Raw genomic sequence first — 16,334 nt, 5'->3', positions numbered from 1 at the left:
AGTGTCCATATTGGCTATATTAGCCTACTATCAAAATGACTTTAAAAGTCTTATATACAAGACAACACATGATGTAAGTTTTTATATTAGCTATATTAGCCTACTATCAAAATGACTTTTAAAGTCTTATATAAGTGTTATAATGAAGACAACACATGACGTAAGTGTCTATATTAGCTATATTAGCCTACTATCAAAATGACTTTAAAAGTCTTATATAAGTGTTATAATGAAGACAACACATGATGTAAGTGGCTATATTAGCCTACTATCAGAATGACTTTAAAAGTCTAATATAAGTGTTATGATGAAGACAACACATGATGTAAGTGTCCATATTAGCTATATTAGCCTACTATCAAAATGACTTTAAAAGTCTTATATAAGTGTTATAATGAAGACAACACATGATGTAAGTGTCCATATTAGCTATATTAGCCTACTATCAAAATGACTTTAAAAGTCTTATATAAGTGTTATAATGAAGACAACACATGATGTAAGTGTCTGTATTAGCTCCATTAGCCTACTCTCATAATGACTATGTGTCGCAGGCTGACGCAAATCTTCGTCGACAGAAATGTTGAAGTGTAATATTTGTACAACATTGGAAAACATTAGTAAAACCTTTCAGAGGGTGAGATAACTCCTGGAAATGGCCAAAGGTTTAGATGTGTTTGTCCAAGTTAAAGGAAACTGCAGTCTGTCTTCTTCTAATGGATTTATTACAATCTTTGCAAGCTGGGTAACATTTGCTGTGGTTTGGAACAACATGGCGCACAACTATCAGAAAAGGTATAAAACGTTTGGTGGACAAAATGATTGCAGACAGTCACCTCCAAGGGTGACTGTCGAGTGGGTCCAGTTATGGAATTGTTCAATTAATATTTTTACATGAATTAATTGTTAAATAAATTGGGAGTCCAGTCCATCAAGAAACCAACAGACAAGAAGTTGTTCTCTTTTATGGTTTCATTTGTTATTTAATCTTTTTATTTGTGTATGTCTTCTGTTTGTAGTGCAAGCGACTTAGGAGTTAATTTGTGAATATTTTAGGAGTAATATCCGACTTGCACTAAAACTGGACTCGACTCGGAACGCAACTTGTTCACAGCCAAAGACCACCTCATTGGATATTGCACAAAAACAAAGTCCCATTAGGACCAGTTGAATTAAAAACACGATTGTATACAAGTAAATAAGTAGGGGGTCCCTGCTAATCTCCCCAACAGATTTGGGGGCCCTGAGCCTGGAAACCCCTGATCTGCTGTATAACTGTAACTTAGTGGTGTCCAAAGTGCATCACAGGGGCCATTTTCGGTCAGTAGCCAAGTTTTTTTAATGGCCCCCGGCAAAATTGTTAGCATTCTAATATTAGCGTGATAGCTTTTTTGTTAATTTTGTAGGTATATACCTCAGAGTCAAATATTTTGTTACTTGACAAATGGTACCTGTTATCATGCTAACATCAGTATGCTAACTCTTCCTTTTTTGCTAATCATGCAAGTATAAACCTCAGTGTCAAATATTTTGTTACTTGACAAATGATACCTGTTCGCATTCTAATGTTAGTATGCTAACTTTTTTTTAGCTAATTTTGCAGGTATACACCTCACTCATATTTTGTCACTTGACGCATGCTAACGTTAGCATGCTAGCATTTTAAACCATTTTTTCAGGTACACACTTAAGAGTAATACTTTTGGTACTTGGCGCATGTTACATTTAGCATGCTAGCTTTTTTGCTAATTTAACAGGCATACACCTCAGTCATATATTTTGGTATTTCACTGTTAACTAACCATGATATTGTTAACATATTAGCATAGTACTGCTAGCATGCTAGCTTTTGTAGTTCACTTTGCTCATATTTCGTGATACTTGCCGCTATCTGGCCAGCATGCTAACTGCTAGCGTTTCAGTTCGGCTTCGGATGAAATTTCTACTGAAATACATTTTTTAAGTTCTGTAAAAAATATCTAAATATCGTGTCCAAAGTGCGTCACAGGGACCATTTTCAGTTCATAGCTAAGTTTTTTAATGGCCCGCGGCACAATTGTTTGCATTCTAATATTAGCATGCTAGCTTATTTGTTAATTTTGTACCTCAGAGTCAAATATTTGGTTACTTGACGAAGGAAACCTGTTAATATGCAAACTTTTTGAAAGCTAATTTGTAGGTATAAACTTCAGTGTCAAATATTTAGTTTTTCGACAAATGAAACCTGTTAGCATGCTAACTTTTTTTTAGCTATTTTGTAGGTATACACCTCAGTGTCAAATGTTTTGTTTTTCGACAAATGAAACCTGTTAGCATGCTAACTTTTTTTTTAAGCTATTTTGTAGGTATACACCTCAGTGTCAAATATTTAGTTTTTCGACAAATGAAACCTGTTAGCATGCTAACTTTTTTTTAGCTATTTTGTAGGTATACACCTCAGTGTCAAATATTTTGTTTTTCAACAAATGAAACCTGTTAGCATGCTAACTTTTTTTTAGCTATTTTGTAGGTATACACCTGTGTCAAATATTTTGTTACTTGACAAATGATACCTGCTATCATGCTAACTTTAGTATGCTAACTTTTTTTTTTTTTAAGATAATTTTGCAGGTATACACCTCACTCATATTTTGTCACTTGACGCATGCTAACGTTAGCATGTTAGCATTTTAAACAATTTTTCAGGTACACACCTCAGATTAATACATTTTAGTGCCTGGCGCATGTTACATTTAGCATGCTAGCATTTTGCTAATTTAACAGGTATACACCTCAGCCTCAAATGTTTTGGCATTTCACTGTTAACTGTAAGCATGCTATTGTTAACATATTAGCATAGTACTGTTAGCATGCTAGCTTTTGTAGTTCACTTTGCACATATTTTTTTATACTTGACGCTATCTGGCCAGCGTGCTAATTGTTAGCGTTTCAGTTCGGCTTTGGATCTTCAGCATTCACATGAAATTTCTACTGAAATGAAATGTTTAAGTTCTTTAAAAAATATCTACCGTATTTTTCGGGAGTGTAAGTCGCACTGGAATATAAGTCGCATTTTTTGGGGAAATTTATTTGATAAAACCCAACACCAAGAATAGACATTTGAAAGGCAATTTAAAATAAATAAAGAATAGTGAACAACAGGCTGAATAAGTGTACGTTATATGACGCATAAATAACCAACTGAGAATGTGCCTGGTATGTTAACGTAACATATTATGGTAAGAGTCCTTCAAATAACTATAACATATAGAACAAGCTATTGGTTTACCAAAAAATCTGTCACTCCTAATCGCTAAATCCCATGAAATCTTATATGTCTGGTCTCTTACGTGAATAAGCTAAATAATATTATTTGATATTTTACGGAAATGTGTTAATAATTTCACACATAAGTCGCTCCTGAGTATAAGTCGCACCCCGGGCCAAACTATGAAAAAAACTGCAACTTATAGTCCGAAAAATACGGTAAATACTAGAGATGTCCGATAACAATATCGGCCGATAAATGCTTTAAAATGTAATATCGGAAATTATCGGTATCGTTTTTTTAATATCGGTATCAGGTTGTTTTGTTTTTTTTATCAACATAAAAACCACAAGATACACTTACAATTAGTGCACCAACCCAAAAAAACCTCCCTCCCCCATTTACACTCATTCACACAAAAGGGTTGTTTCTTTCTGTTATTAAAGGCCTACTGAAATGATTTTTTTAAATTTAAATAGGGATAGCAGATCCATTCTATGTGTCATACTTGATCATTTCGCGATATTGCCATATTTTTGCTGAAAGGATTTAGTAGAGAACAACGACGATAAAGTTCACAACTTTTGGTCGCTGATAAAAAAAAGCCTTGCCTGTACCGGAAGTAGCGTGACGTCATAGGCTGGAGGGCTGCTCACATTTCCCTATTGTTTACAATGCAGCGAGAGAGATTCGGACCGAGAAAGCGACGATTACCCCATTAATTTGAGCGAGGATGAAAGATTCGTGGATGAGGAACGTGAGAGTGAAGGACTAGAATGTAGTGCAGTACGTATCTTTTTTCGGTCTGACCGTAACTTAGGTACAAGGGTTCATTGGATTCCACACTTTCTCCTTTTTCTATTGTGGATCAAGGATTTGTATTTTAAACCACGTCGAATCACTAATAAGCCGGAGTTCTTTGAACGCAGATTTCTTGTCGGGACATATGGTACAATACAATCGGCGAGATAGGCTGGAGCTAAACCGTGTAGTATTTTATACGTAAGTAGTAAAACCTTAAAGTCGCATCTTAAGTGCACAGGAAGCCAGTGCAGGTGAGCCAGTATAGGTATATAGGTATATAAAGGTATATACAGTATAGGCGTAATATGATCAAACTTTCTTGTTTTTGTCAAAAGTCTTGCAGCCGCATTTTGTACCATCTGTAATCTTTTAATGCTAGACATAGGGAGGCCCGAAAATAAAACGTTACAGTAATCGAGACGAGACGTAACGAACGCATGAATAATGATCTCAGCGTCGCTAGTGGACAAGATGGAACGAATTTTAGCGATATTACGGAGATGAAAGAAGGCCGTTTTAGTAACACTCTTAATGTGTGACTCAAACGAGAGAGTTGGGTCGAAGATAATACCCAGATTCTTTACCGAGTCTCCTTGTGTAATTGTTTGGTTGTCAAATGTTAAGGTGGTATTATCAAATAAATGTCGGTGTCTAGCAGGACCGATAATCAGCATTTCCGTTTTCTTAGCGTTGAGTTGCAAAAAGTTAGCGGACATCCATTGTTTAATTTCATTAAGACACGCCTCCAGCTGACTACAATCCGGCGTGTTGGTCAGCTTTAGGGGCATGTAGAGTTGGGTGTCATCAGCATAACAGTGAAAGCTAACACCGTACTTGCGTATGATGTCACCCAGCGGCAGCATGTAAATACTAAAGAGTGCAGGGCCAAGAACCGAACCCTGGGGAACTCCGCACGTTACCTTGACATAGTCCGAGGTCACATTGTTATGGGAGACGCACTGCATCCTGTCAGTAAGATAAGAGTTAAACCAAGACAAGGCTAAGTCTGACATACTAATACATGTTTTGATACGCTCTAATAAAATATTATGATCGACGGTATCGAAAGCGGCGCTAAGATCAAGAAGCAGCAACATAGATGACGCATCAGAATCCATCGTTAGCAATAGATCATTAGTCATTTTTGCGAGGGCTGTCTCCGTAGAGTGATTTGCCCTGAAACTCTCTACTAAATCCTTTCAGCAAAAATATGGCAATATCGCGAAATGATCAAGTGTGACACATAGAATGGATCTGCTATCCCCTTTTAAATAACAACATTTAATTTCAGTAGGCCTTTAAGTTCCATCCATCCATCCATTTTCTACCGCTTATTCCCTTCGGAGTCGCGGGGGGCGCTGGAGCCTATCTCAGCTACAATCGGGCGGAAGGCGGGGTACACCCTGAACAAGTCGCCACCTCATCGCAGGGCCAACACAGATAGACAGACAACATTCACACTCACATTCACACACTAGGGCCAATTTAGTGTTGCCAATCAACCTATCCCCAGGTGCATGTCTTTGGAGGTGGGAGGAAGCCGGAGTACCCGGAGGGAACCCACGCAGTCACGGGGAGAACATGCAAACTCCACACAGAAAGATCCCAAGCCCGGGATTGAACCCAAGACTACTCAGGACCTTCGTATTGTGAATAAAAAATATCTAAATATCGTACTGGTTTTGAAGAACTACTAAAATGGCCCCCGCATCCTTTGATTTGCCTGTCCGTGGCCCTTATAGTGGAAAACAGTTTGGGCACCCTGTTGTATAAATAAATAAGTAAATAATGATATTTAGAATAATATTTTAAACTTTAAAGGCGGAGGGGGAAAAGTTGATTCTGCGTGTAAAAAAATAGTTCAAACAATTAAAAAGCGATTTTTAAACACAAAAACAGCAAAGGCAAAAGCAATTTTACACCTGTTTCAATTCGCGTGTGACGTCACAAACAATACTATTTACCTCTGTTGGCTACTATAATAATCATGTCGATATTGACATGACGCGCGCTGCCCTCTAATGAGCGTGCACGCCCGGGACACACCTCCAAAATAAGAGCGCGGGCTAAATGTATATATCACACGTTGGCAGGAGTGCTGCAGTCAGCAGGAGCGCGCAGGGCGAGGTGAGAATGTTCTAAAGAGGATCCAGAAGGTTCTAAAAAAAAAAAAAAAAAAAAAGGGTCCCAGTTTGGACGCGCAGGTCTGGATGCGCCCCTCCGAGCGCAGGTGAGCCTTATGACTTTTGGCGGGGCTGCAAATGGGCGGCACAGGTGGCAACCTCTACCTCAGCATGTTGACCGGCGCCGAGGCGCAGACCCTGGCGAAGACCCCCGACGGGAGCGGACACCTCCACCGCGGCGGCGCCAAGGACCTGGCGGACTTGAAGATGGGCATCCAGGACGCGCGGTTCTACTACCCGGACTCGGTGGCGGGCGCCCAGGACGCCCTGGCCCTGCAGTACCACGCGGAGCAGGCGGCCGGCGGCTTTGGGGCGCAGCCCGCCCGCTTCTACGCGCAGACGCTCGCCGGCTGCCCGTACGGAGGCGTGCGCTCGCCGCCGAGGAGCGCCGCGGGACCGGGCTACGGGGACGGCTTCCCCGCGGCGGGCAAGGACTCGTACCCGCCGTCGCCGGAGAGCTTCGCGGCGGGCTACCAGCGGGCCGGCCTGTACCCGCTGCCCGGCCTGCAGCTGTGCGGCAAGACGCAGGCGCTCCTCAACAACTACCCGCTGTGGGCCAAGTTCCACAAGTTCCACACCGAGATGATCATCACCAAGCACGGCAGGTGAGACGCGACTTCACTTCATGCGCACAATAATAACCTTATGAATATTATTAATGACAATATGAGAGGAATATTAATCATAACTACATGATAGCAATATGAATAATAACAACGGGAAAATGAATATGAATAATAACATTAAAGTTATAGGAATATGAATAATAACTACAAGAACATAATAGGAATATGAATAATAACAACATTAAAGTTATAGGAATATGAATAATAACTACAAGAACATAATAGGAATATGAATAATAACAACATTAAAGTTATAGGAATATGAATAATAACTACAAGAACATAATAGGAATATGAATAACAACAACATTAAAGTTATAGGAATATGAATAACAACAACATTAAAGTTATAGGAATATGAATAATAACTACAAGAACATAATAGAAATATGAATAATAACAACATTAAAATTATAGGAATATGAATAATAACTACAAGAACATAATAGGAATATGAATAATAACTACAAGAACATAATAGGAATATGAATAATAACAATACAGTTATAGGAATATGATAATTAACTACAAGAACATAATAGGAATATGAATAATAACAACATTAAAGTTATAGGAATATGAATAATAACTACAAGAACATAATAGGAATATGAATAATAACTACAAGAACATAATAGGAATATGAATAACAACAACATTCAAGTTGTAGGAATATGAATAATAACTACAAGGACATAATAGGAATATGAATAATAACATTAAAGTTATAGGAATATGAACAATAACAACATTAAAGTTATAGGAATATGAATAATAACTACAAGAACATAATAGGAATATGAATAATAACAACATTAAAGTTATAGGAATATGAATAATAACATTAAAGTTATAGGAATATGAATAATAACTACAAGAACATAATACGACTATGAATAATAACAACATTAAAGTTATAGGAATATGAATAATAACTACAAGAACATAATAGGAATATGAATAACAACAACATTAAAGTTATAGGAATATGAATAATAACATTAAAGTGGTAGGAATATGAATAATAACTACAAGAACATAATAGGAATATGAACAATAACATTAAAGTTATAGGAATATGAATAATAACATTAAAGTTATAGGAATATGAATAATAACTACAAGAACATAATAGGAATATGAATAATAACAACATTCAAGTTATAGGAATATGAATAATAATATTAAAGTTATAGGAATATGAATAATAACTAGAAGAACATAATAGGATTATGAATAATAACAACATTAAAGTTATAGGAATATGAATAATAGCAATAAAGTTATAGGAATATGAATAATAACTACAAGAACAATAGGAATATGAATAATAACATTAAAGTTATAGGAATATAAATAATAACATTAAAGTTATAGGAATATGAATAATAACTACAAGAACATAATAGGAATATGAATATTAACATTAAAGTTATAGGAATATGAATAATAACTACAAGAACATAATATGAATATTAATAACAACATGAACAGGATGGAAATATGAATAATAACACCATAAAATGATAGGAATATGAATAATAACATTAACATGGTAGCAATATGAATAATAATAACATTAACGTGATAGAAGTATGAATATTAACCCCCAAAAAATGATAGGATAATGAATAATAACATTAACATGATAGAAATATAAATAATAATAGCATGAACATGATAGGAATATGAATAATAACATTAACGTGATAGAAATATATATAAAAACACCATAAAACTGAGAAGAATATGACTACTGGTATAAAATGGTGGGAATATTAATAATAACATTAACATGAAATACATATGAATAATAATTTTAAAATGATAGGAATATGAATAATAACCCCATAACAATATGAATATGATTGATTATATTAACATGATAGAAATATCAATAATAATAACATATATGATAGTGATAATAATAACCCCATATAAATGATAGAAATATGAATAATAACCCCATAAAAACGATAGGAATATGTATAATAACACCATAATAACACCATAAAAATTATCGGAATATAAATAATAACATGAACATGATAGAAATATGAATATTAACTTAAATAAAAAGAGAAATATTTGAAATAAAGTTTCAAGGGGGACGAGGCTACAATAATACCTAATGATTCATGAATAAGTTATAACTGATATGCTGTAACAATATAATATATGCACATAATTTAATAGATCCTTCATATAAACAAATTAATTCACATTTAAATGTAAAACAAAAAAAAAAGATTTTCACATTTAAAATAAAAATGTATTTAAATGTATAATTTACCAATTATGCTATTTTTGTGGAACTTTGTGCTTTTTTTTAACCTGCGCGCGGCAACATTTTATTTACTGGGTTTTTTTACTTTTACAACACAGAACTGCTTTCATGATTTTTGTTCATATTTTCAAAGAATCTCATTTACACACTTGGACACCCAGAAAAGCAAAACGAAGCATTTGGGGGATTTTTCTTCACACGTGCGACTAATAACTAAAGTCATGTAAAATTAAGAAGCCGCAAACCTCAGCAGACTGAAATTGTGAAGCAGCAAACTTGGTCAAAGATTCTTGGGGAACATCAAAATGTGATTTTTCTTCTTCACTTTCAAGCAACAAAAAAAATGGTGGAATTTCTGAATTCTTTGGGCTTGAAGAAGGTTGTGATTAAAACATAAGTGAGAGAAGAAGAAGAAAAACCTTCAGAAGGTGAAGCGGCTTTGAAGCTCAGGAGAGTCTCAGGAGCTTCATGAAGTGATCCACATTCATCTTCATGTGGCCGATACGGCCTCAAATCTACATCATGGCCGCTGTGATAACAATATAATTATCATCATATATTATTTGAAGATCAGGAGAGTCTCAGGAGCTTCATGAAGTGATCCACATTCATCTCCATGTGGCCGATACGGCCTCAAATCTACATCATGGCCGCTGTGATAACAATATAATTATCATCATATATTATTTGAAGATCAGGAGAGTCTCAGGAGCTTCATGAAGTTATCTACATTCATCTCCATGTGACCGACATGTGGCCGATACGGCCTCAAATCTCCATCATGGCCTCTGCGATAACAATATATTTGTTATCATATGTTATTTGAAGCTCAGCAGAGTCTCAGGAGCTTCATGAAGTTATCTACATTCATCTTCATGTGACCGACATGTGGCCGATACGGCCTCAAATCTACATCATGGCCTCTGCGATAACAATATATTTGTTATCATATGTTATTTGAAGCTCAGCAGAGTCTCAGGAGCTTCATGAAGTTATCTACATTCATCTTCATGTGACCGACATGTGGCCGATACAGCCTCAAATCTACATTATGGCCTCTGCGATAACAATATACCTATTATCATATATCATTTTAAGTTTAGAGGAGTCTCAGGAGCTTCATGAAGTTATCTACATTCATCTCCATGTGACCGACATGTGGCCGATACGATCCTCAAATCTACATGATGGCCTCTGCGATAACAATATACAGTATTTATCATCATATATTATTTGAAGCTCAGGAGAGTCTCAGGAGCTTCATAAAGTTATCTACATTCATCTTCATGTGACCGACATGTGGCCGATACGGCCTCAAATCTACATCATGGCCTCTGCGATAACAATATATTTGTTATCATATATTATTTGAAGCTCAGGAGAGTCTCAGGAGCTTCATGAAGTTATCTACATTCATCTTCATGTGACCGACATGTGGCCGATACGGCCTCAAATCTACATTATGGCCTCTGCGATAACAATATACCTATTATCATATATCATTTTAAGGTTAGGAGAGTCTCAGGAGCTTCATGAAATTATCTACATTCATCTACATGTGACCGACATGTGGCCTATACGACCTCAAATCTACATCATGGCCTCTGCGATAACAATATATTTGTTATGATATATTATTTGAAGCTCAGGAGAGTCTCAGGAGCTTCATGACATGATCCACATTCATCTTCGTGTGTCTGACATGAGGCCGATACGGCCTCAAATCTACATCATGGCCTCTGCGATAACAATATACCTATTATCATATATCATTTTAAGTTTAGAGGAGTCTCAGGAGCTTCATGAAGTTATCTACATTCATCTCCATGTGACCGACATGTGGCCGATACCATCCTCAAATCTACATGATGGCCTCTGCGATAACAATATATTTATCATCATATATTATTTGAAGCTCAGGAGAGTCTCAGGAGCTTCATGAAGTTATCTACATTCATCTCCATGTGACCGACATGTGGCCGATACGGCCTCAAATCTACATCATGGCCTCTGCGATAACAATATATTTGTTATCATATATCATTTGAAGCTCAGGAGAGTCTCAGGAGCTTCATGACATGATCCACATTCATCTTCATGTGTCTGACATGAGGCCGATACGGCCTCAAATCTACATCATGGCCTCTGCGATAACAATATACTTATTATGATATATTATTTGGCATACAAGGGATCATAGAAACGTTTCAAAACAGGCCAGAAAGGCTTCTAATGTTGCTCCTGATGTATATTTTGTTTTATATTATTCTCTTAAAACTAGTAATTATGTAACATATTGCTATTTACAGGTCTTACTCGTACGTTGCGATACTATACATGTGGATATCGCTCCAATACCAAGTACTTACAAGGGCCGTATCGGTCATACCAATGCTGATTCAATAATAATAATTTCCATAATATTAATTCAATATTTAAATTATTCCCTTATTTATTTTATTTCATACAATATTTGGAGCACAATTAATTCAATAATGCCAAATAAGTAAACAAAAACTAAGTTTTGAGGTTTGAACTATTGGTTTTGATTTGAATCCTCTGCCTTTAAAATGCATGCAGGGACTTTTTTTCCCCCCCGAGTTTGTGAACAAAAAAACAACATTGTGATACTAAAAAATATCAATCTAATCACTGTAGTATCAATAATACTGATACAGTAGTTCCTTTAGCTTACCAGATAATTGGTTCTGTGACCAATTTTAACAAGCCTTTGAAAAAGAAAAAACTAAACTTTTAGATAAAAAAATTATTGTTTACAAAACACTATAGTGCAGTCAAAAATAACTCCAGTAGTTTATGAAGTAATGTAAGGGTAATGTACACTATTTAAAAAGTTTAAAAGATTAAAGTACCAATGATTGTCACACACACACTAGATGTGGTGAAATTTGTCCTCTGCATTTGACCCATCCCCTAGGGGAGCAGTGGGCAGCAGCGGCGCCGCGCCCGGGAATCATTTTGGTGATTTAACCTACTGTGGGGAGCGGACTAACAGGAACTGTTATTGTCGTTGATGTTGCACACGGACGTCTTTGAGTGACGGACGGGAAGTCAGCGTTGACAGCAAGCGACGTTTATGTCGCATTTGTCCAATCAGGAGACACACTGAAACACGTCCAACACACCATAGGCAGCTTCTTCATATTTTCATGGATAAATGTCAACTGTTTGGATGTGGTGCGGACTGACGGATATATCAGTCGTGTTTTTATTGTTTTGTTCCTCCGCCTCTTCTTCGCACATCCTTTCTCCGTTCTGGTAATTGGAAAAAAACAACTTAAATTTGTAAGTCTAATTCATTTTCGCAACTTAAAAGCAAAACAAACGGCGAGAGACAGCTCGTATCTCAAAATACTCGTAAGTTGAGGTACCACTGCTTGGTATCGTCACTCGATATTTGTATCGCTCCACCCGCCGCTGTTTACATTCAACAGCTCTAGCTCATGACTTCTTGTCTCCTCTTACGGTGTGTAGTGTAGCATGTTTAGCTATTCCTCCTAAGATACTTGTATGACACATACTTTGATGATACTCGATATAAAAGATAACAATTTGACCAACGATAGCGTTTTATTACTATCCTGATATCATGATAATGCACGTCGAAGACACATGCTGGCTGTGTCGAGAAGCTAACAAAGGTAGCGGCTAACGGCTCTCCACAATGCGAAGCTGCTTCTAAATCACTAAAGTACGTGTCTTACAAGTAGCATTATCACTGGAGGACTAGAGGACAAGGACTACACAAACACAACGTAGCAAATCGCTAAGATAGACGAGCTCTTGAGAGTAAACAAGGGGGAGCATTACAAATAGCTGCAGTAATGATACCAAGTATAGTAAAGGTCGATATTACTGTACAGTGACTAGATAGATATTTTTGTTATCACAAAATATTTTTGGGTTGTTTTTGTTATTGTTATTGTTTTTGTTTACAAACTTGGGAAATAAGCGCCAGTAGTGGTTTTTGCGTTTGTTTATTTATTTTGCGTTATTAACTTTACTATACATTTTTATGTTATAAAAGGTAATATTGTTTAATTGATATTGTTGTTGTAGTATTGGATACAAGAAGCCATGCTAACCGCTAAGCTAGAAGGTCTTGAATGTAAGCAGGGGTGGGCGGATCGATACTAAGAGACAGTAACAATACCAAATATAGTATCAGTATATGGTCAATACTACAATATTTAGAGCGATAATTTCTACTACCACAAAATTGTTCTTTTGTAATATTTTGTTTACACATTTAAGAAATAAGAGCAAATAGTCGTTTTTATTTTGCACTATTGACTTTATTATACAAGTGTATGTAATAAAAGAGTATAAGAAAATATGTTTATTGTTTGCTTCATAGTGTTGTTGTATTATTGGATACAAGAAGCCATGCTAACCGCTAAGCTAGAAGGTCTTGAATGTAAACAGGGGTGGGCGGATCGATACTAAGAGACAGTATCGATACCAAGTATAGTATCAGTACACGGTCGATAATGCAGTGATTGAATATTAGGCTTTGCATTTTTGGGCACCACATGATTCGATTCGATTCTTGTGGTTCGATTCAGAACGATTCTCGATTAAAAAACATGTATAAAAAAAAAAAAACATTTGATTTTTTTTTATTGTCGATTGATATTCATTACACAGAAGAATCGCGATTCATTCTAAAATCTTTATTTTTATTTTTACATGTTTTATTATCACAACATCTTTTTTCTTTGTCGTTTTTGTTATTGTTGACGAAGACAGGAAATAAGCTTCTGGACACAGGAGGACTTGGAGGGCAAAAAACTAAATGATATAAATCAGAGCTAATAGTAGTTTTTAACCCATTTTTGCCTATATTTACTTATTTTGCACTATGGACTTAATGATACATATTTATGTAATAAAAGTTAAAGTACCAATGATTGTCACACACACACTAGGTGTGGCGAAATTATTCTCTGCATTTGACCCATCACCCTTGATCACCCCCTGGGAGGTGAGGGGAGCAGTGAGCAGCACCGGTGGCCGCGCCGGGGAATCATTTTTGGTGATTTAACCACCAATTCCAACCCTTGATGCTGAGTGCCAAGCAGGGAGGTAATGGGTCACATTTTTATAGTCTTTGATATGACTCAGCCGGGGTTTGAACTCACGACCTACCAATCTCAGGGCGGACACTCTAACCACTATGCCACTGAGCAAGGGGAATAAGGAAACATATTTATTATTTAATTTATATTGCTGTATCGCCGTCTGGTTTTTGTCTGATGTTAAAAATGTAAAGTATCAGCATCACGATACTGCCTGTGTAACTACTTGGTATCAGATCCATTCCCAAATTTGTAGTATCGCCCAAAACTTAGTTAGCGTTATTAATTTTTTACATAAGTGTAAATATAAACATGTTACAACAGGAAGTGAGCAGATAAATCTTCATGTGGGCGGCATAGCTCGGTTGGTAGAGTGGCCATGCCAGCAACTTGAGGGTTCCAGGTTCAATTCCCGCTTTCGCCATCCTGGTCGCTCCCGTTGTGTCCTTGGGCAAGACACTTTACCTACCTGCTCCCAGTGCCACCCACACTGGTTTAAATGTAACTTAGATATTGGGTTTCACTATGTAAAGCGCTTTGAGCCACTACAGAAAAGCACTATATAATTCATTTCACTTCATAACATGTTTTGAAATTGTTATATAATTTATATATTAAATAATTTATCTGGATATAGAGCACATAAATGATCGCAAGAGGCTGCAATATATATTTCATGGCGATACAGATTTTAGTCCGTATCGCCCATCCCTACATGAAAATCGAGGGATTCGTGGTGGACGTTAGCCGCTAGCGAGGACGCTACATTGCATTGAGGACGCGGTCGTTCGGTTGTCGCTGTCAAACTGGCGTCACACGAGTGTGCACAAAAAATAGATTCACATCCGAATTGCAATTCTTATTCACAACGATTCTAAATCGATAAATAAATGTCAGAAATCGATTTTAAAAATTCAAATATATTTTAAAAAATATTTTTTTAAGCCATCTCCATGCAACCAGAAGGAGCCTTTCTAAAAAGTTTCATTCTAATTATACCAAATAATACATTGCGAGAATCAGTTTCAATGGATTCTGAATCAAATCGTCACCCCAGGAATCGGATCAAATCGTTAGATGCCCTAAGAGTCACACCTCTAATCAGTATGCATTATCACAATATGACAATAGTATTACAATCTTTGTCATCATTTTTAAAGTTAAAGTTCCAATGATAGTCACACACACACTAGGTGTGGTGAGATCATCCACTGCATTTGACTCATCACCCTCACTCCCTGGGAGGTGAGGGGAGCGGGGAGCAGCAGCGGTGGACGCGCCCGGGAATAATTTTTGGTGATTTAACCCCCAATTCCAACCCTTGATGCTGAGTGCCAAGCAGGGAGGTAATGGGTCACATTTTTATAGTCTTTGGTATGACTCGGCCGGGGTTTGAACTCACGACCTACCGATCTCAGGGTATGTGTCGCATATTGTCCATATCAGTGGCTCTTAACCACCGTTGCGCCCCCCAGTGGGCCGCCAAAAAAACCTGTTTGTCAGCTGTGGTCCGTTTGGGCTACAGCAGTACTCAGTTGTAATACACTTTTCCACCATTTGTGGCAGTAATGACAATCTGAAAAAGAAAAAGTCAGGATTAAGAGTCATTGAAGGTTCTTAAGCGCAAAAATTATAACTAAAGTGATGAAGCTACTATTGACAGTTTCGCTAAGAAACATTTGGTATTAATTCAGTTCATTTATTTTAGCACAACATAATTCTACGTCAAATGTTTTGGTCAGTTAATTATGCAGTATATTTGATTAGTGCTTATTTTTCTAATCAGCCTGACCTAAGTCTCAGGTTTATGTGTTCAATATATGATAATTAACTAATAATTAATAAACACATGGTTTGATATCATTCGACAAGGTTGTGAACTGTACGCCAGATATTATTAATATGATTGAAATCATACCATTGTTGGGCTGAGAGTGCGCCCTAAGGGGCCGCCAAAAAATATCTGGTCTGTATGGGCCGCAGTTGGGATACACTTATCCACCACTTGTGGCAGTAATGACAATCTCAAAAAGAAGTCAGGATCTAAAGTCATAGAAGGTGCTTAAGCGCAAAAATGATAACTAAAGT

At 36.7% G+C, this 16,334-nt stretch overlaps 1 protein-coding gene across 1 annotated transcript in view; it reads left to right on the top strand.

Moving 5' to 3' along the window:
• The first annotated feature begins 6,185 nt into the window (after positions 1-6,185).
• tbx21 (T-box transcription factor 21) overlaps positions 6,186-16,334 on the top strand; it is a 31,564-nt gene continuing 21,415 nt past the window's right edge. The window contains exon 1 of the mRNA XM_062055089.1: positions 6,186-6,839. Coding sequence (XP_061911073.1) covers positions 6,313-6,839 — 527 coding nt within the window. The 5' untranslated portion in view covers positions 6,186-6,312. The remainder of the gene's footprint in view (positions 6,840-16,334) is intronic.

The sequence above is a fragment of the Entelurus aequoreus genome, linkage group LG08, assembly GCF_033978785.1.
Source record: "Entelurus aequoreus isolate RoL-2023_Sb linkage group LG08, RoL_Eaeq_v1.1, whole genome shotgun sequence".
In the NCBI taxonomy this organism is placed as follows: domain Eukaryota; kingdom Metazoa; phylum Chordata; class Actinopteri; order Syngnathiformes; family Syngnathidae; genus Entelurus; species Entelurus aequoreus.
The sequence above is the reverse complement of the archived record's forward strand: the minus strand, read 5'-3'. Positions and strand labels throughout refer to the sequence as shown.